At 35.3% G+C, this 22,225-nt stretch overlaps 1 protein-coding gene across 1 annotated transcript in view; it reads right to left on the minus strand.

The window, feature by feature from the left end:
* Positions 1-1,526: 1,526 nt before the first annotated feature.
* The window catches only part of LOC131609544 (MADS-box protein SOC1-like), a 28,496-nt gene continuing 7,797 nt past the window's right edge, over positions 1,527-22,225 (minus strand). Inside the window, exons 3-8 of the mRNA XM_058881258.1 lie at positions 13,692-13,773; positions 3,315-3,376; positions 3,103-3,202; positions 2,772-2,813; positions 2,525-2,566; positions 1,527-2,439 (exon numbers count right to left, since the gene is read on the minus strand). Coding sequence (XP_058737241.1) covers positions 2,302-2,439; positions 2,525-2,566; positions 2,772-2,813; positions 3,103-3,202; positions 3,315-3,376; positions 13,692-13,773 — 466 coding nt within the window. The 3' untranslated portion in view covers positions 1,527-2,301. The remainder of the gene's footprint in view (positions 2,440-2,524; positions 2,567-2,771; positions 2,814-3,102; positions 3,203-3,314; positions 3,377-13,691; positions 13,774-22,225) is intronic.

The following is a 22,225-nucleotide window of genomic DNA, read 5'->3' on the forward strand; positions in this document are numbered from 1 at the left end:
CTTACACCCATGTTTTTTTTATTGAGTAAACTAAATCTCATCTTATTATTAAAAAAAAATTATTATTATAAATATTAATGTAATGTTAGGACATTGGGTGTCCCTGTCGTGTTTTAAAACAATAAATTTCTAAATTGGTTGTCTAAAAATATAAAATCATAAATATTTCAAAATGATTCTTCATTGTCAATCTAGTAATCAAATTGCCCTCCTTGAAGGACTATTTTTTTCAGTAAGCAAGAACTATATTAATCAAGAGAACCTAAGTTCTCAAAGCTTGATACAAAAAGCACGGAATGAGTACCGGCCGAAGAAAATTATACTCCAATTGAGTCTTACGACAAATAGAAAAGAGAATCCCTACTAAACTCGTAAAAATTACAATTGGGCTGTATAATTTTCCCAACAAAGGACCAATGCCACACCAAGGCTTTAACCCCCCAAACGATGTCGGAGATGTTCCAAGTATCACCTCTAAAAACAATATCATTCTTAACTAACCATATATGCCAAACCACCGCCAACCACACCACTCCCTCTTTTCCCTTTCTCACTCTAGCCTTCCTACCGAAATTGTACCACCTCAAAAAACTTTCCTTGATATCCACAGCTTTGTAATTATCGAATCCTATCCATTCGGCAATTTTCCTCCGCACTAATTCAACACAATGGCACGACAGCAGTAAATAGACCGATATCTCTTCGAAGCAACAGCAGAAAGCACAAACAGAATTGGAAGAGGGGATTATACCTTTTCGAAAAAGCGCTCCACTCGTCGGTAATTTATTAATGAAACTACGCCAGCCGAAAGCTTTCGATTTCATCGGGACCTCCATCTTCCAAACAAGCTTTAAAGCTTTATCGAACTCTCCCTCCGGACTATATGGAATGTGTTTTCTGTTTAGTTGAATTGTAAGTGTTTGTGGAGAAAAAAGTGCCAAACGAGTACGCATATAGCCCATTATTAGTTTAAGCTCCAAGGAGGCTGAAAAGAGGCTGATGCTAAAAAAAAAAACTGAAATTGGAGAATAAATTTGTTGTCAAAAATTAATATTTTATTGTTCATTCGTTCAAAAATACTCTTTTTTTATGGATGAATCTCTATCTATATCTATACTCTAAGCTAATTTTGGTTAGTGCAAGTAAGCGTGGAAGAAATTAGAATTTTGACCAAAGGAAATGATCCTTATGAATCATGATGACAAAATGAGATAATGAAGAAATTATTCCACTACAGTCTCAAACTTTTGTTGGTCACTGAAGGAATAAAGGGTTGTAGATACTATAGAATGGTTTGGTTTGATCTTTAAACAAAACACTTTCAAGATTTCTAATCATAAGTACAACCATAATGCTGTCTTACTATTTTATTTTTAATCAATAAGCAACTCAATTGAAGCAGAAGCAGTTCCAAAATTCATAGCAATTGCGGTTTACATGTCTTCTTTTTTTGTTGCTCAAGACTAAAAGGTTAGGCTTTTGGTTTTGAAGTGGAAGCAATTGGAACAAGTACGGGTAATTCTTTTGTGGGCGGATTCTTGAGTATAATGGCTGCACATAAACATATTTATAAGGAGATACTATTACTATTTTACATTGGAGAGGTTTTGTCCCGTCGTCCAAATTATTCGAATTAACATGTAATTTGTTGAAAGAAGTACACGGGATACTCCAACTTAATACCGACAAGATTATCTGAATTCATACATCAACTCAGCTTTATGCTCAGCAAAGAGGCCGGCCGTCTGCTTAGGGTAAATGTAGTCCACCTCTAAATCCAGGGCTTCCAATGCCCAAATCTCTAAGGCCCAGCCAACTCATGATATCAAATTTATAATTAACCTACATTCTTTCTAGACACCCCCAAGGATTATTACACAAATTTGAAAAAAGACCATCAATATTCCTACACACCTTCCCCACAAATCAACCCTAAGATAAGATTGAGGGAAACTCTTGATTTTCAAATGCTTGTGGTGCTGCCTTCACTTCCCACAGAGCATGCAGTACTCTTAGAGTTATGCTCTTAAATTTATATATTTCAAGACTATCTATAATTTTTTCAACACTTTGATAAAAATTAAAATTATGACATATATTCAGTGCATGACATTGTTCAACAGATACATTAGACACATCAGGGCTTTTCCCAATTACTCTACACTTGCATGTATATAAGGCAAGTATTAAGGATATGTTTGTTCTTAAACTGAACAAATTCCAATGCAATATGGAAAGAATTTTGTTGCTATTGGAATTAACGTAAAACCAAACATACACTAGACGATTAAACCATTATGTTCAACAAGACCTGTGTAGTCCAATGAACAATTCAGTCACCACATCGGAGCTTGGACTGCTGCTCTCCGCGTACGCTTGATTTTGATTTTCTCTCGGAGGATCATTAGTTGGCGGTGGTGGCAGTGGTGGTGGTTGTGGCTGCATTAGGTTTTCAATCTTTATAAATAGTTTCAAAAATAAAATAAATACCAAATGACAATAGTAACTATAGTTTATTTTTCACCTGCTTAGAGAGCCTGGAATTTTCAGCAAGTAGGGCTTTTTCCTGAATTGTATTCAAATCATAGAAATAAGCACTTTTTTTAATTCACTAGCTAACCATGTTTTCCTTTTCATTTCCAATGTTTGATAATAATCTTAGAAACAAGAACTTTCACTTTCTTTACCATAAAGAGATTACAGAAAAAAAGAAACAGCACAACCAGCATTTTTATCAGGGATTCTGAAACCCTACTTTCTTTACAACATACCTTTTCTTTAAGTTGCTCAATTTGATTCTTGTAAACCTGATTCTGAAAAATATAAAATAGGAATCCAAATATTTAGTTAAGCTAAGAATATTACTAAAGTAAAAAATAGTGCTACGCAGGACGACTGACACCTCTAGAAAAATATGCTGTGTCAGTATCAGTGTCAGATACATGTACCCAGACACTTCTGATTACGTCTAATTTATTTCTTTTTTTCAAATTATTATTGGTGCCACCTTGTCATATTATCGGTGCCGCCTCATCAGTATTGGAATCGTGTTCAGAGTGTCTGTGCTTCATTGTAAAGTGATTTTTGAAGCTAGATAATTACCTTTCTTGCTCTAACAGTGCTTACACTCTTTTCCAACTGTTGTTCTATCTGTTGTAGTTCTTCCAAGGAGCATGAACCCAAACCTTCTCCCATGAGTTTCCTGAGAAATCAACAATACACATACAATACATTCTTTTGTTGTAAGTGAAATTTCTTGGTGTGAATATATGTAAACCATTTGTGAAGATGTATGAAAATTTAAAATGTTGAACCGTTTCGAAGCTTCAAGAAGCTCAATCTTTTTCATCAAACTTGCTGTTTCTTGCTTCAAATTCTGCCATATAGAAAGTACAAAAAGCAAATAGAAATCAATGGAAAATACCAATAAACCATGAGAATGATGAGATTATGGTGAGATTTTCAATCACATATACAGTTGCTTCGTAACGTAATAAAAAATCGCGCTAGACGATTTCAGTTATGTTCGTTCAAATCGCGTCAGAACTACCGTAACGATAACGACTGCAACCTACTTAAACACAATTACACAAGTTTTAATATACTGAATCAAACAATCAGACAAATTAATAAAATTTAACACTAAACAACCAAATGCAGCAACCAACCTAGATAAAATTGTTGGAGGGTCATAAAAAAATGTCAAATTGGATACAAATAGACTTGTTGTACAAGGAAAACTAGAAGTCTCACATTGCTGCATCTGCATGGTGTTATATTAATGTTTTTGAAATTGGAAGTTGTTGGAGAGTTAGAAATCTCCCACATTGCACAGAACAGGGACAGCTAAAATGAATATAAGCTTTGAGATTTAAGTAAGGATAGCCTTTTTGGATACCAGGATATCTAAAGCTTGAATACAAATATCTTCATACTCCCTCAATAATGTCTTACAAAGTCTGACTTTCCTTATTTTCCCCTGCATCCTTGAGAGATGCTTTGAAGCAATTTAAATGAAAAGTGTGAAGATGAAATAACTATCATAATGTATTCAAGTGATATTATCTCCGTCTCATAAGTAAAATTGATTCTATCTTTAAAATTGATTCAATTTGAAATTAGAATTTGTAGCTTTTGATTCTAAACATGATATTTAGACTAAAATTTGTTGTTCAACTCACTTTTCTATAAATCTTTCTAAATATAAATCACTTTACATCCAACCCACTTTTTCATTAATCTATCCAAACATAAATTACTTTACATTCAACTCATTTTCAAACCGAATCAATTATACAAGGTCTATGTTTGGTTTCACTTTTGAAGCATCTACAATTGATTCTAGACGTCTAGAATTGATTTTGACGTGTATGGTTGATTTCGAGCAAAATTGATTATGCTTTCTAGAATTGATTCTTCTTGAAGCTAGGATTTGTAGCTTTTGATCAAACATGATTTTTGCACTCAAATTTATTGTTCAACTCTCCTTTGCAAAAATTTCTCCAAACATAAATCACTTTACCTTTAACTCACTTTTATCCCGAATGAATTTTACATAATCAATTCACTCAAAATTAATTTTTTTCACCACAGAACCAAACACACGCAAAATCAATTCACTCAGAATCAATTATCATCACCGCAGAACCAAATACACACTTAAGTAATGTGTGATTCTTAATACTTTTATTAATTGTAATTAATAGAATGATTGAATAGACTGAAAGTTAATAAATAAAGAAGGAATAGAAGAAAAATAATACTATTTGTATTAGTATCGTAAAGAGACAATCATTTTTAGATGGAGAAAAATGCAAATGAATCACTGTTTATGAAACAATGTTTATTCTTTCCCCCCATGACTCATTAGTGGTATTAGAGTTTATAGTTCAACTAAAAGACCGACTACTTGTATTCAAAGTGTTCCTAAAGAGGTGGTGGTCAGGCGGCATATCACGTTGAAGTGTCTATGACGTGTCAATGATGAAATAAGTGTATATGGATGAAAGTGCTTCTGCTTGAAGGGAGCATATAACTGGATGGACTCACACTTCAGGGGTAGATTATTGTGATACAAGTGTGAGATCTGTCTCACATTCTTTTTAAAAGTGAAGGTTGAACACTCTATAAGTGAAAGGACCTATAATGTTTAAAGATTTTGGTTGAATATTATACGTTCTACATGTTTCTTTTGAAAATAGATGGAATTTTTCCATCCTAAAGTGTAAATATCAAAGGAACAAATTTGTCTAGAGCAAGAGATAATGGATGAGAAGCCGGTTAGTGTTGAGTCGGACTAGTATTGTTTTTTTGTTGGGGTGCTCTTGCCCTTAGAAGTTTTTTCACCTTCTTTGTTGATCGATATTAACTCGGAGATTCTTCTTTTAATGGTGCCTTTGGATAAGTTCCTTGACCTAGGAAGAGCTCCAGTAATGGGTGCAATGCATTGGCATTTCCTCTTTCGGCCTTCTTCATCATCACGAGTGATATCCTTCTTCCCATTGGCTCCAAAAACCGCCTTTATTGCTTTCTTAAGAGATCCATTTTTACAGCGAGGGGATTATATCTCTCTCGAAGACTCTTTTTGCCTCTTGTTTTCTTTATTTCCTTTCCGGTCATATTTTTGACCGCCCTTCAGAGTGTACAAGGTGGGTCTTTCCTTGATAAACTCTTTGATTGCATCTCTCGAATGGAAGCATTCATCGGTGTTCTAGACATGGCTCTTATGGAAACAAAATACCTCATTTTGACGATAATGTCATATTCCTTTATGGGATAAGAGTTTTTATCTTGGTTTTCTTGAAGTAGGCATTTGCACAATCTTGTAGAAATTTCTCCCTTGAAGTGTTAAGGGGAGTATAAGACAGAAACCTGCCTCGAGGTCCTCTGTCCCCATTGTTTCAATGGCAATTATTGTCTCTCTAGATCCCTGATCGTTTCCTGGTTTTCTTGCTCACTGACTTTTCTCTACCTCTTCGGCCAGGAGTTCTTTGTAATTTATTTAAGAATGGGCCCTAGTTAAGATATTGTTTAAGTTGCATACCCCTTTTAGCACTAGCATCTCAAGGAACATGCAGTCTGTTCTTAGTCTCTTTTTAAATATCCAACACTTTAATATGTTATTCATTCCCTTACCTTTACTACTACTTTGGTGAGCCGATCAATGTACTCTCGTATGGTCTCATTCTTCTGGTGAAACCCACTAAATACATCTATCTTAGTGGCTTTCCAATTTCGAGCATTGAATTGAGATTCAAAAGAGTCGCGAAGTTCCTTCCAGGAGTTTATGCTTACCTCTAGGAGAACCTTGAACCACATTATTACAACCACTTTGAGGGTTAACATAAATAGTTTGCATTTCATGGCCCCCCGATGTGGTAGTAGTCGAGTCTGGTGTCTACATGCTTAACATGTTCGTCTGGATATCATGATCCATCATAGTTGTCTAATTGGGAGGTTTCTCGAGAGATTATGGGATCCTACTATCGAGGAAGTGCCTCAAGAACGACCACCTCTTCCTCGAGGGAGCTTGTGAGTCGATGTTGTGTCTTTCCTCTCTTAAGGAGTATCATGGCAACGAGTGGTTGGGACAATGAATCTCCAGTGGAGTGTGACTACCTCTTGTTCCCCCAAATTCCTGTCGTGGGGTATGATGTTCTCGACATTAGGTATGATTTGAGGATCTAAGGACCACTTTATATGGGGAGAGGGAGTCAATAGGGTCTAGTTCTGAATCAAACATCTTCGGGCAAGGCCACCTTGCATACATAATGATCCGTTGGAGTAGCGTACAATAAGTTTTCTTCGATTGTAACTATTCTTTCGGCTAACAAATGTGAATTTAATTGTTGCACCAGAATCACCAGCCTCTTGCATACCTAAATTGGCTTGTAACTGTTGCAAACTCAAGCATCTCTTATCCAAGAATCAACAGTTATGATGGAGGTTGCTTCGAGGTCAAACCTTTGAGTGGTTGTTGAAAAGATTGGAAAATTGGGAGGAGTTGGAATGTGCCTTGGTGAATTGTCGGAGAGACGTGATATTATGGTGTTTAGGCGGAAGGAAAAGTCACCAGGACAAGATCTTCCTCGACCGTAGGAGGTCCCCCGTGAGATGAAGAACATCGCCCATTGTAGCGACCGTGTTACGTTTAGCGGTTGATCAAGTAGCTTTCGATATTGTCATAGTTTCACGAATTTGAGCGGTGATTCGTATATGGACGAGATCAATAATTCAAACAGGAGAAAGATCGAATGTTTTTAGAATATCGATGAAAAGACTATGGTTTCTCATGGAATTTCAAGGGAATTAGATATCCGATTCTCACAAACCACGCCACTATTCCTTTCATAAACCAGATATAGTTAATGTCGGAGTGAAACAGGGTTTAGATTCTATGGAGCACACTCGAACGTCTAAACAAGTGAAAGAGTGAAAAATAGTTTAAATGTGAGAATGAATAATATATGAATCTTGAAGCATGCAAAATTTTACATATGAAAGAGGGTTAAAATTGTTTTTGCTTGATCTAACGTTTTGTATAGATCACCGTCTAATTAGATCTGACAGTGAAAAATTTACATAAAGTAAAAATTTTGCACTCAGTACTTAAATGAGGTTGTGCATGATCTTCACACCTCTCTTCGTAGAGCTTGCTATAGATATTGAGCTGTGATTGTTATTTGTGTAAAGTAGTAACTTTAATGTAGTTACATCTAAATCATAAAAGTACAAACACGATAAACACTTTCCGAAGACATAGAACTGCTACTCTCAAATTAGAGATGGCCTCAAAATTGTTTGGAATGATTTTCGGTTTTGTCTTCCTATAATTTTGTTTTTCTCTTCTCTGTTTTAAGAATCCAAGAAATAAGAAAAAAAACTAAAAATAACTATGATGATGGGTGGTCTCCGTCATTGGGGAGGCAAAATATGTAACTATGATGTAATTAAAGGAAAAACAGAGATTTATTAAAATACAAGTTTATTTGCCTTTTAATTTTTAAAAATATATGTTTAATTAACTTTTTAATTAGAAGATGTGAAATTCTAGAAATAAATTATTGTGAAGGAGTGAGGATAAATATTACTCTCTCCGTTTCTTTTTAAGTGTCATTTTAGTATAAAACTCTTCAATCAAGATAGTGAATTGTTAGAGTTATTTTTTCAATTATACTCTCATTTATTTTCTCTTTTCAAATAAATTCAATCATACATTCTCTCTCATTTTCCAATTATTAATTGAGAAAATAATTAATTTTATGGAAAATGAGAAGTGAAGTTATTGAGAAAGTAAGAGTATAACCGACAAATTATATCATTAAACTATAAAACGACATTTAAATATAAACACAAATATTCTTCTAAAACGACACTTAAAAAGAAACAGAGGGAGTAATTAGAAACTCTTGTTAAACTATAAATGTTAAGTCGAGATTCAACTCATAATTTTTAATATGAATTCTTTTTTTTCAAGTGATTGTTGGGACGAAAAGAGTTTTCAAGAAATATGAGAGAAGAAGAGAGAAAACTATATTTTAAAAGTTTGTTATTGTTGTTAAGTGTGTAGCTGTGTATGAAACTATACAAGTCATGCTTATTTATAATCTATCAATGCCCAAACCCAAATTTACAACCCAAGCTCAATTACAATCCAAGTTATATTTTGGCTTTGATACAACAGCTAAATGTTGTATTCGACTCTGTCGAATACAACAGACTCATACTACTTCAACACGGTTGAATACTACCTTTTTCTACAAAACATCGAATTAACACTTCTGTTACACCACCTTATTCATGTTTTTGAGACTTCTCATCCCAATGATTTTCTTCAACTCGTCGAACTTGAATTTCTTCAGGAGTTTGGTGAGTATATCAACTAGTTGTTTTTCTATCTTGGAATGCTCAAGTTCAAGCTTTCCTTTATTCACTTAATCTCTAAGAAAATGATACCCCCTTTATGTGTTTACTTTGACCATTACACATATGATGTTTGGCTAGGTCGGTAGCTGACTTGTTATCTACAAACAACTTCATTTTCTTAGGTTCCATAATCTTGAGCTCTTCGAGCAACATCTTTATCCACGCTGCTTGACATGTTACATTTGATGTTGCCATATACTCAACTTCACATGATGATAAAGTCATAATGCTTTGCTTCCTTGAGCTCCAAGAGATTTGAGCACCTTCGATCATGAATATGTAGTCTGAAGTACACTTATTCTCGTCTTGATCTCCACTGAAATTTGAATCAGTGTAGCCATATACCTCTGCATGTGTGTTGGTTTTCTTTTGTCTTGGCATCATCATGATCAAGCGTACCCTTTATGTATCTCAGCATCCTCTTAACTGCTATGAGATGTCATTCTTGGGTTTTCCCAATGAATCTGCTCAACAAAATGACATTTTGATAGATCTCTGACCTGGTGTTGCAAAGATACCTCAAGGATCTTATGATTTATTTGTACAGTGTTGCACTTACAAACTCACCATTTGTAACCTTCTTCAACTTTGCTCCAGTTTCCAATGGCGTTGCAGCTGCATTACAATCGCTCATTTTGAACCTATTCAAGATGTCTTGGGCATACTTATTCTGGTGCAAGAACACTCCTTCACATGTGTTTTTGAACTCTATCCCTAGGAAATATGACAAGTTCCCTAGGTCGGACATTTCAAACTCTTGCATCAGCTTCGACTTGACTTTCTTATCACAGGTTCATTTGCACCTGTAATCAACAAATCATCTACATACAGGCATAAAATGATTCGTTTGACCATGTCACCATCATTGACATACACTCCATGTTCAGAGACATACTTTGTGAAACCTGTTTCGATCAGGAAGGTATCTATTATCTTATTCCAAGCTCTAGTGGCTTGCTTTAAGCCATAGAGAGCCTTCCTTAATTTGTACAACTTTAACTCCTACCCTTTCATTTCGAATCCTGGCGGTTGATTGACATATACTTCTTCTTCCAAAGGTTCATTCAGAAATGCTGGTTTTACATCCAACTGATGTATCTTCCACCCTTTGTATGTTGTTGTCGACACCACAGTCCTGATTGTCTAACCTTGCAACAGGTGCGTAGACTTCGTCGAAGTCAATACTAAGTTTTTGTAGAAAACCTCTCGCCACTAGTCTTGCCTTATGCTTGACGATTTCACCATTTGGCCTTCGTTTCAACTTGTAAACCCACTTCACATCAATTGGTTTCTTGATAGCTCTTTTGACAAGTTCCCAGGTCTTGTTCTTCTTGATTTTCCTGAGTTCTTCTTTCATGGCTTAACACCAATTTGAATCATTCATGGCTTGATCCAAATTAATTGGTTCAGGTTTTGGTTGTGACTTCAACTTGTTGGTCTTCTTTTTCAAGCATAGTTGGGACTATCTCTTATATATATCGACCCGACTACTAAGTCCAATTCCACCATTTGCTTTCGTCCACCAGAACATCTCCATTGATCACTAGCTTATCATCATCTGGCGAATACATCTTGTATGCACCAGTCGAATGATAACCTACGAGCACCTTAGTTTAACTTCAATCATCTAGCTTCTTCCTTATTTGTTCAGGAACATGCCTGAAACACATTGATCTAAAAACTCTAAGATGATTGACATTTGGCTTATGTCCTGTCCAAGCCTCATGAGGTGTCTTCTCGACCATTTTCTTCAATGGACATCTGTTTAGAATGTATACTGATGTCAAAGCTGTTTCACCCCAAGATCTCTTTGGCATATCTTTAGCTTTCAACATGTTCCTCGTCATGTTCACTATACTTCTATTCTTTCGTTAAACTACACCAATGTGTTGAGGTGTATAGGGTGCAATAACCTCATTCTCTATACCTTCCTCATTGTAAAATCTAGAAAATTCTCGAGAAGTGTATTCACCACCACCATCAATTCTCACTTTCTTCAACTTGCATCCACTTTGTTTCTCGACATGCAATTTAAACTTCTTGAACTGTGTGAATACCTCACTCTTCCTTTCAATAAGGTGAATCCACGTATATCTAGTGAATTCATATATAAAGTTAGGAAATAATAGTTACCTCCATTCGACTTTACTTCAAAAGGTCCACACACATCAGAGTAAACTAGCTCCAACTTCTTCTTCGACCTCATAGGCAAGTCATGCTTGAAAGATTTCCTAGACTACTTTGCTTTTCAACATTCTTCACACACCTGACTTGGTTCCTTCACCTGGGATAAGCCATACACAATCTTCTTCTGGTTGAGAATTCCTTAACTTCTAAAGTTTAGATGTCCATACCTGTGATGCCATAGCCAATTCTTGTCTTCTTCTACTGTCGAAGCAAGACATTTGTGATCAACAATGTTGATATCTACCTTGAAGGTTTTGTTGTCTGCTAATGGTGCCTTCAGAATCGACCTATCATCACCATCATACACCTTCATATGATACTTTTCAAGCTTCATTTTATACCCTTTGGCAAGTTATTGACCTATGCTTATCAAGTTACTTGTCATCAAAGGTACATACAACACGTTAGTGATGTTGGCCCTTCGACCATCCTTTCTCACCATAGATATGTTTCCTTTTCCACCTGATGTGACGTGAGTGCCATTTGCAAACTTATCACCTTCTTAATTAACTCATCTAACTTGATGAACTAGTTTTTATTATCAATCATGTGGTTATTGCATCCTGAATCCAGGTACCACATGTTGGTTTGCTCAGTGTTCGACTGAGTGTTGGCCATGAGTAGCACATCATCAGAATCACTATCTCCAACATGTGCATACTGCGCCTCATCGCTATCTTTCGCTCTTGCTTTCTTCTTTCTTTGAAACTCTCGAGCATAATGGCCAAATCCTTGATAGTTATAACACCGCACCTCCTTCATGTCAGCTTTCTTCCCAGAATACTGTTTGCCCATGTCTTTCTTGGATGAATCAGGGTGATTCTTTGAATTCTTGCTTGACTTTTCATTATTAGCAAGATTTTTTCCCTGTTTCACTTTCTTTTTTCCATATTTCTTGGTGAATCTAGCTTGCATTACTTGTTCAGCCACCTTCTCCCTTTCTGAGTTTTTCTACTTCAGCCTTATCTCATGAGCCTCCAGTGAAGCTTGAAGTTCTTCCAACTTCATCTTAGCTAGGTTCTTGGACTCTTCAATGAACACGATAATGTAATCAAAATTTGCAATCAGAGATCTCAACACTTTCTCAATCTTCTACAAATCGTTGATTGGTTTACGACACACCTTCATCTGGTTCGTCAACGGTACCACATGTGAAAAGTATTCCGAGACTGATTCATCTTCCTTCATCGAGTCATCTCGAATTGCTTTGCAACTTCACCCTTTTTCAGTTTTTCATCTCCGTCGTACGAGTTCTTTAACTTGTCACACACTCCTTTAGCCATTTCTTCTTCAATAATCTTCTCGAACACGTTAGAATCCATGCGTTGATGAATCAATAACATAACTTTTCCATCTTTCTTCCTTATATCCTTGTGCGTAACTTTCTATTCATCATCCGCATTCGCTTCCATTGTCGGTACTCCATTGTTCACGATTTCAACCACATCATCAAATCTGAAGATAACCTTCATCTGCGTAACCCACCTCTCGTAGTTCTCATCTTTGAAAATCAGTAGATTCGCTGGAAATTGCATTGATGTTGTTGTTCCTTTTGCCAGTACAGATTCTCTCTGAATCACAACCCGGGCTCTATGATAGCAATTTGTTGGGACAAAAGAGTTTTCAAGAAAGATGAGAGAAGAAAAAGAGAGAAAATTGTATTTTAAAAATTTGTTATTGTTGTTAAGTGTGTAGTTGTGTATGAAACTATACAAGTCATGCCTATTTATAGGCTATCAATGCCCTGCCCAAAGTTAAAACCCAAGCTATATTTTGGCTTTGATAAAAGAATTAAATATTATATTCGACTCTATCGAATACAACTGACTCCTACTACTTCAACTAATTATTTCAACACGGTCAAATACTATCTTTTCTAAAAAACACCGAATTACAACTTCTAACAACGATTACGCTAAGAATGGAATTATGTTCTTTAATTACGAGTTCCTTAATTAATCTATATGGCATTAAATATGAATGTGAAAAGTTATACTAATAGTCTAAAAAATGCATAAAAATAAAAATATAAGGGGCTTAAAGTAACTTGTTTAAGTGATTAGATGATATAAATACTTTACAGTCTCTCTTATTTATAAAAAAAAATTTACTGGTCATAACACTATGACCTACATATATGTTATCTCATTAGACAATTTAAAATATGTGGCGTTCAACATTTGGTTTTGGTCTTCTACTTCTGTTCTGTCGACTCTGTTCATGAGTGTGCAAACTTTACAGCTCATGGTTCTACAACCTTCGTCATCTTCAATTAGTGGTCACTTCAACTATGAAACATAGTCATAAAATTTAGTTATCCATTTCTTATGTGCTTTTGATTAAGTCGCATTTATTTTAACATGATTTGTATGTATCTGGCCCTACCTCAATGGGGAACCACTAATTAACTCTAAAAAATTTTATTTATATATTTTTGCTGATATTTTAATTATTTTTACATTTAAATAAAAACAGAGTTATTTTTTAAAATAAGAAAAACAATTCTTCTGTTATTTTTCATTAATTTTAAAAATATGGCGGGGTTGTTAAAGAATTTTTTTTTTGTTTAGAAAAATTACCTGCATATTTTGTTCATCTGATCTTTGCAATGGTTGAGCACTCCTGGTATTTCTACGGTACCGTTCAATTGTGTCCTGCATGCTGTTACAGTAAACACAAAAAACATTTCAACAAAAAAAAAAAAAAACAACAAATATTTCTCCTAAAAAAAATTAATTAACAAAAAAGAATATCATGCTTGATACTAATGTATATGGATTTGAGTTCTCTTGTATTCTAATTAATCTTTTTTGTTTGTATTTAACTCTAAATTCTAAAATCCTAAATCTTAAATTTTAAATTTTAAACATAAAAAAACTATAAATAAATTATTAAAAATATTTTAAAAAATATATTTCAATAGAGCTTATTAGAGTTAGGGGGTGACAAAACGGTTCGTGACCCGTCAGACCGGCCTGTGCACCTGTCAAAAAATAGCGGGTTGGATTTGAATTTTGGGTCAACGCTCACCCTACCAAAATCTACCACCCATCAATATTCGCTCCGCCAAAAATGTATTTCTTTACAACAATTGTATGTTTTTACTATCAGGTCCCTACTTGCAATTATTTGAAATATTTCATCACTTTTATAAATTCAGCATTAGAAATAGAGAAGTTTTCTCTACAACTTTCTCTTTTTCTTGGTCCTATCGATGAATATGAGTCAAGTTTTTAAAGTTTAACAAGGTTTTAGTTGAATTTTGTTTCATTGTTAGAAGTTCTCTTCTAATAATGATCTCATTATCGTTCTACGATTTCCTTTATTCTTTTTCTCATATTTTGGGAAAGTATTTTTTTATATCTTAATTTCATTTCAATATCTTGTTTGTTTTTGCATCGCTACTTGATCATAGAAGAACTATAATTGAACTTTTTCCTGCATCACACGGATAATCCAAGTTGTAAACTCGTTTCTCATGAATTCATTAGTCATAATTACTACTCATGGTGTTGTTCGATGCTTATCGCTCTTGGAGTCAAGAACAAGCTAGGATTTGTTGATGGCTATTTGCCCTCTTCTGTCAAGGATGGTCATGCTTTTACCCTTTGGCGCAAAAATGACAACTTTATTGCGTCTTGGTTACTCGTGTCGATTTCTAAGGATATTTTGTAAGTATGATTCACTTGTAAAGAAATTTTGGCGATTTGGCATGAATTGCAAACAAGATAACTAAAATCAATGACTTTGTAACTTATTAATGACATTCACTCAAGGTTAACTTAATGTTAGTACCTAATACACTAAAATCAAAGGTTTTAGGAAAGAACATGTTGAGTTTCACCCTGTTCATGGTTATGTCTGTAGAGGAGTACAACCTCTTATCACTATGGTGATCTTGTTATAGTATGTGGTTGACTCACACTGGTAAAAGAGAATGGAGCATTCAAGTGTGTGTGATAAGTCTCTTCTCCATTCAAAATCATAAGATAATAGATATAAGTGTACCCTCTCTTATATATATCCAACATTTTACTCATTCATAGTCGATGTGAGACTTTGTAACTCACACTTGAACTCAAATCTCTTATATATCTAACATTTTATTCATTCATAATTGATGTTGAACTTAATCACTCAAACTTGAATCCACCAATCTCTCTCACGTCCTATAATAGAATCCAACACATGATTCTTCAACATATCGAATAAGTGCTCTAATACAATGGGTCAAATTATCCAAACACACAAAAGCCACATCTCCATCCAAAATCTTAAGTCATTTGGTATATGAGTAGCCTCTCTTATATATCTAATATTTTATCAATTAATAATCGATATATGACTTAACCACTCACATTTGAACCCCAACACTTGGATTATCATTAATGGTAAGAGAACAGAGTGCACCATTAATGATTCATTGATACGGAAAGAGTCACCACTAAATTGATCTTTTGTGGGAAGAAAAGACACCATTAATATTATCCATATGTCAAATAAGAGTCTCCCCGAGATAAACAATGAATGATCGTCGGTGGGAAGAGAAACATCTTATTTTTGTAGCCCATACAATAGAAAACTACATATTAACGAGCTTTAAACTTGGAAATATTTTAGAATAGGTGACCTTCTAGAAAGACTACAAGAGAAGTTATTAAGAAAGATCTTAATATTAACAATTTGGAAGAGCCAATCACTCAAAAGGATAAATCTGAGGGGGGGAATGACAAAGACTGGGAGACAAGGAGAATTTAAAAGTAGTAGATATGATTCAAAACATTGATCTAAGCTTGTTTAAGCATATATTAACCTATATAAATACATGAGTTATGGGAAAATCTTGAGTCATTGATTCAAAAGAAAACACCCACGAATTTAGCGAACCTTGTTCCACTTATCCCGTGTGAGAAACTCACCGGAATAGCCAACTAATATATGGGTTGGTACTGTCAAAATGTGGTTTCATGGTCAAGGATGTAAAGACCATTTAACTACAAAATCATAAAATATTACCGCTGCTAAATGTGATAAGTGAAAACAAACTGATGCTTCTTTATGCATTGTATTATGGTTTTCCATAGCAACTAATCTCCAAGAACAATACAAGGCCTTTACCACTTGCAATGAGGTTTGGGAAAAGGATAAGAAAGTGTTCTCCTATGATGTCCGCAATCTTTACAGTGTCATCACCAAACTCAACTCTTTGAAATTGAAGAGTATGGATATGCAAGCCTATATGAGTAAGCTTGATGCATTAAAGGAAAATTTCACAACCCTAGTGCCCTTTACCAAAAAACAAACAACTTATGTTAAACAATAAAGTAAGTATTTCATGATCGTGGCACTTGTCGAACTACCATCAGAGCTTGATTCCATCCAAAACTAGATTTTATCAGAATCCAATGTTCCTAATGAAGCAGTCAGTGAACAACTATTGTGTTTGGCTACACCTCATGCTTTGGACCGGTTTCCACTCTATCTCCCATTGAATCATTTACTCTTGTTTCCCACTATCATGATCGTGGTGGACGAACCAGAGGAAGGGGTGGATAATTACATGGTATTCATTGTTACTATTGTAACCATTACGGACACATTGAAGTTGATTGTCGTATGAAGGCAAGAGAACAACAACGACAACCACGGGTCATTGTCGTCTCTCAATTGGACAACACTAAAGACATTATGATTCCCGCCCCTGAATACAATCATTTCCCCCATTCAAAGCAGCCCATCAACCACCATCGTTTATTGTTGTTGCTCAGTCGGGTAATCATGTAGCCTTTGTATCTACATCTTCTCTTGGTCCTTAGGTCCTTAACTCTGGTGCCTTTATTCATATGATTGGTAATAAATCCCTTTTATCTCACTTGTCTTATTATAATTCTTTTTCTTTTGTCAGTGTGGCTGATGGTTCTAAAATCAAAGTTCAAGGCCTAGGTCAGGCACACCCACTTCCAAACCTGTCTTTAAAGTCTGTTTTTTACATTCCTGGTTGTCCTTTTAATCTGATATTTGTTCACAAGCTTACTCATACTCTTGACTGTTCAGTCATTTTTAATAATAATTCTATTTATGTCCAGAATCAATGTACAAGACGGCCGATCAATATACAGGACGGACGATCAACGTACAGGACAAACGATTGGAGCAGGGAGTGAATATGGAGGATTATATCATTTATCTCCACCGGTGGAACGTGTTTCGATTGCTTCTCCAGACCTTACACATCATCATTTGGGTCACCCTAGTCTTAATAAAATATGCCTTTTAGTTCCTGGTTTTTCTAAGCTTTCATCTTTTGAGTGGCAGTCGTGTCAATTAGGAAAACATACTCATAGTACTTACTGTCAACGAGTAAACAAAAGTGTTGCATCACATTTTGCTTTAGTTTATTCTGATATTTGGGGTCTTATTCGTGTGAAGTCTACCTTAGGATATTACTATTTAGTAACTTTCATTGATGATTTCTCACGATGTACTTGGTTATTTCTAATGAAAAATTGTTCGCATGTTTTCCATATATCCCAAGAGTTTTATGCTGAATTAAAAACCAATTTAACACTTCAATTAAAATTTTACGCACTGATAATGCTAGTGAATATATGTCATCCTAGTTTTAATCTTTTTTAACATCACAGGGAATTATTCACCAATCTTCATGTGCTCATACACCACAACAGAACGGTATTGCTGAACTGAAGAATCATCATTTATTTGAAACCGCACGGACTCTTTTACTTCACCACAATGTACCTTCTCATTTTTGGGGTGATGCTCTCCTTACAGCCTGTCACCTTATCAACCGAATGCCTTCATCGGTCCTTCAAGATCAAATTCCATAATCTATCGTTAATCCACAACATTACCTCTACCCCATTCCGCTTCGCGTTTTTGGTTGCACATGCTTTATTCATGATCTTATTCCAGGTAAAGACAAACTCTCTGCCAAATCTCTAAAATATATTTTTCTAGGCTACTCACGTATACAAAAAGGATATCGTTGTTTCTGTCCTCAACTTCAATGGTACATTGTTTCCTGTGATGTTACATTCTTTAAAGGTTCCCCATTTTTCTTTGCCTCTGTGTCACCCGATGAGACTTGTAACTTAGATGCTCAAGATGTCCCTTCTGTCATCTCCACACCCATTAAACCTCCATTGCAGGTCTACCAGCAAAGGACACCCCTTCCATCGGAAGTTAGAGATGATATTAATCCACCAACACCATCTCATGCTCCAATTGTTCCTCCAATTACGTCACCTGAACTTGACCTTCCAATAGCATTACGAAAAGGTATTCGATCTCATACTCCAAATCCTAAATATGCATGTGTATTGAATTATGACTGTCTTTCTACTTATGTGTCTTTTATGTCTTTCTTTGGATTTTGTGTCTATTCCTAAGTCTGCAGGTGAGGCTATGACTGATCCCAATTGGCGTCAGGTGGTGGTGGAATAAATTGCTACATTGCATTCAAATAAAATTTAGGATATTATTATTTACCTTTGGACAAAACTACAATAGGATGTCGATGGGTTTATATAGTGAAGGTTGGACCAGATGGTCAAAGCTCGTTTGGTAGCCAAAGGATATACACAAATATTTGGCCTTGACTATGGTGACACTTTTTCATTAGTGGCCAAGATTAGTTCAGTCCGTCTATTCCTTGCAATTGCTGCTATTAATCACTGGTTCCTTTATCAATTAGACATTAAAAACGCCTTTTTACATGGAGAATTGGAGGAGGAAGTATATATGGACCAACCTCCCGGTTTTACCGTTCCTGGCAATTCTAGACTTGTCTGTCGGCTTCGTCGGTATCTTTATGGGCTGAAATAGTCTCCGCGTGCTTTTTATGGTCTCTTCAGCTCTGCCTTGATATAGTTTGGTATGACTAGATGTGAATCAGATCACTCAGTTTTCTTTCTTCATTCCTCCACCGGTCACCACATCTTTCTTGTGGTCTTTGTCGATGACATTGTTACCACTGGAGATGATACAGAGGGTATCCAATGACTTAAAACTCATATTTTCAACAACTTTCAAACAAAAGACTTGGGTCCACGTAGATACTTCTTGGGTATTGAAGTTCCTCAGTCCTCATCAGGCAATGCAATTAACCAACGTAAGTATGCATTAGACATCCTCAATGAAACTGGTATGCTTGATTGTTGTCCGATTGATACTCCTATGGATCCCAACGTCAAGCTTCTTCTGGGTCAGGGGAGCTATTGAAAAACCCGGGAAGATATCGATGTCTAGTGGATAGACTCAATCATCTTACCGTCATGAGACCAGATATTACTTTTACAATGAGCATTGTGAGTCAATTTCTAAATGCTCCTTGTGATACTTATTGGAATGCAGTTATTCAGATTCTCATATATATAAAAAAATGCACCAGGAAGAGGCCTATTATATAAAGATAAGGGTGATGCTAAAATCACGTTTTATTCAGATGCAGATTGGGCAGGATCACCATCGAATATGAGATCCTGTAACTATCGTTTTTCTTTTAATTATTTATGTTATTGTGTGTTATGTGAATTAATTGATGGTTATGTGAATTATGTGTTAATTATGTGCTTAATTGATATTATGTTATTTTATTGAGAATTATTAGTAATAATATGATTTAGTGAGACTTTTAGTAATTGGGTCTAAGTTAGAGTTAGTAATTGAAAGGTGCTAATTAGAGCCCATTAGCATTATGAGAAGTTAGTAAGGTTTAACAAAAACAAGGAAATTGGGGAAAATAGAAATCAGAAGCTCATTTGGTGAAAGAAGAGAGAAGAGAGGAGGAGGAGAAAGCTAGGTCAACCCCAAGATTGAAGATTAGAGTTGCCTTCAATCCAAACCCAAGGTAAGGGTGGGATTCCTTCAATATAAGGGTTTGTATGATGGTAGTTTATGGTGAGGATTTTGATTATATGCTTAATAACCATGTTTATGTGAAAATTGCAATGTTGATGATGTTGAGGATTATTGAGATTGATGAATGTTGTTGAGTATTTAATGAACCTGTTAAAATTAATATGAAGGGATGTTGTATGTTGATTTGTGTTTAATCTTTCGATTTCATGATTTAGAATGTTAGCGTTTATGATAGATTTCCATGAAATTGTGTTCTAAACATGTTTTTGATTATGATTGTTGCTAATGGATGTTCAATACTGGTTATATGTGCCTTAAATTGCTGTTTGAGAATGATTTTGGGTGGTGGAAGTGTGGTTACGCAGGTCTGATATCTTTGTTATTTTTCTGCATAATCGCGTGTCTGCTAAGCGGCCCCTGGTCCGCTAAGCGGATCTGTGAAAACTGTTCACTTTTGGATTTAGTTCTGCGAAGCGCGCTTGAGCCTGCTAAGTGAACCTTGCTGTTGGAAACTTTTTGAAACTTCTAACTGCTGTATCTTTCGATCCGTAACTCCTTTTCGCGCACCATTTGAAGCTCCGTAAAGTTGAAATCAATATCTATCTAATGAAAATGATTGGGATGCTTTTTGATAACTTTTATCGAATTGTATTTTCTGATATTGTGATGTATTGCAAAGTGAAATAATGTTGTATAATGATACGACATAGTGACGAATTACTATAAAAGTAATGATGTTGTTGTTGCCATTGAATCTTGGCATTGAATTGATGATGTTTAGACGATGTTGTTATGTATTATGAATGTTGTGTTTGTGGATATGCATCATTGAGTCGCATCCATTGCATAAAAGAGACGATGGCCTGAAAATGGCAAAAGCGACGATGGCCTGAAAATGGCAAAGTGACGATGGCCCAAGAGGCAATAGCGACGATGGGAGTTTTACTTCAAATGGTACCACATGCATATGCATAATGTTGAGTCGCATATTGAGTTGCATTTGTTTGTCGTTGTGATTATGAAGTGGATGTTATAATTGTGGATGATTTAGTTGTGAAATTGAATATGTTATTATGATTGATTATTAACATTGTTGTTGTGATGCAAGATGCCTTGAGATGGGAAGTGGTGAATTGTGTATGATCTTATCCTTGCTATAAGTATTATCATACGTTCCTTTATATTGTTTGATATATCACCCCTTTTGTTTGAATGTTACCCTTTGTTGGTAACTTGCAGGTAACGATGTGGAGTAGCCGTTTACCCTTGTAGCTTGAGTCGGTGTCTATTGCTCTGATACGTAGCATTCGGGGGATTGGTCGTTTGCTTGCTTTATGTTGTTATGTTTTAGATGGATTTTGATATCGTTGTGTGGAGACATTTTGTCTAGTTGTTGCCATGTTGACAAAAATGTTATAACTTGAAGTCTATAAGTTTTATGAATTCCGCTGCAATGTTTAGAGGTTGTTTTGAATTTGAATGACTATTAGATTATGATTCCTCCGTTGATTGTGTTATGTATCTTTGCTAATGAGCTTGCATGAGATTTTGTTTAAGTTGATAATGTGACACCGCAAATGTGTCGTTGTCTTTGAGATTTTGCACTCTGACTTCTTATTAAATTGCGGGGTAGATTTGGGGTGTTACAGATCCACTTCCAAATATTATGTTCTTATTGGAGGAAATATGATCTCATGGAGGAGCAAGAAACAAAACACAGTAGCACTATCTAGTGCTGAAGCTGAATATCGTGCAATGACAACAGCATCAAAGGAACTTGCGTGGCTTAAGAATTTACTCTCAGAAGTTAGGTTGGGAGATCTTCACATTGCATCAAATCCGGTATTCCATGAACGGACCGAGCACATAGAAATAGATTGTCACTATGTAAGGGAAAAGTATTGTCAGGAGAATTAACCACATAGTTCGCCAAATCTGAAGATCAATTGACTGATATGTTTACCAAGTCTCTTAAGGGTTCTCGAGTGAATTATATCTGTAACAAGCTCGGATCATACAATATATACGATCCAACTTGAGGGGAGTGGTGAGAATCGGTTACAAATCAATAAGTATTGATTTGTATTCAATTAGTCAGAAGTGTAAATAATATTATTACCTATTGTGTATACTTATTTGCACATAAATATACAACATGTGTGATCATATGCAACACAAAGAATTAGAATCACGACAAACACCTTTAAAGGTTATTATAAATTAGTTACTAAAA

The sequence above is a fragment of the Vicia villosa genome, linkage group LG6, assembly GCF_029867415.1.
Source record: "Vicia villosa cultivar HV-30 ecotype Madison, WI linkage group LG6, Vvil1.0, whole genome shotgun sequence".
NCBI classification, from domain to species: domain Eukaryota; kingdom Viridiplantae; phylum Streptophyta; class Magnoliopsida; order Fabales; family Fabaceae; genus Vicia; species Vicia villosa.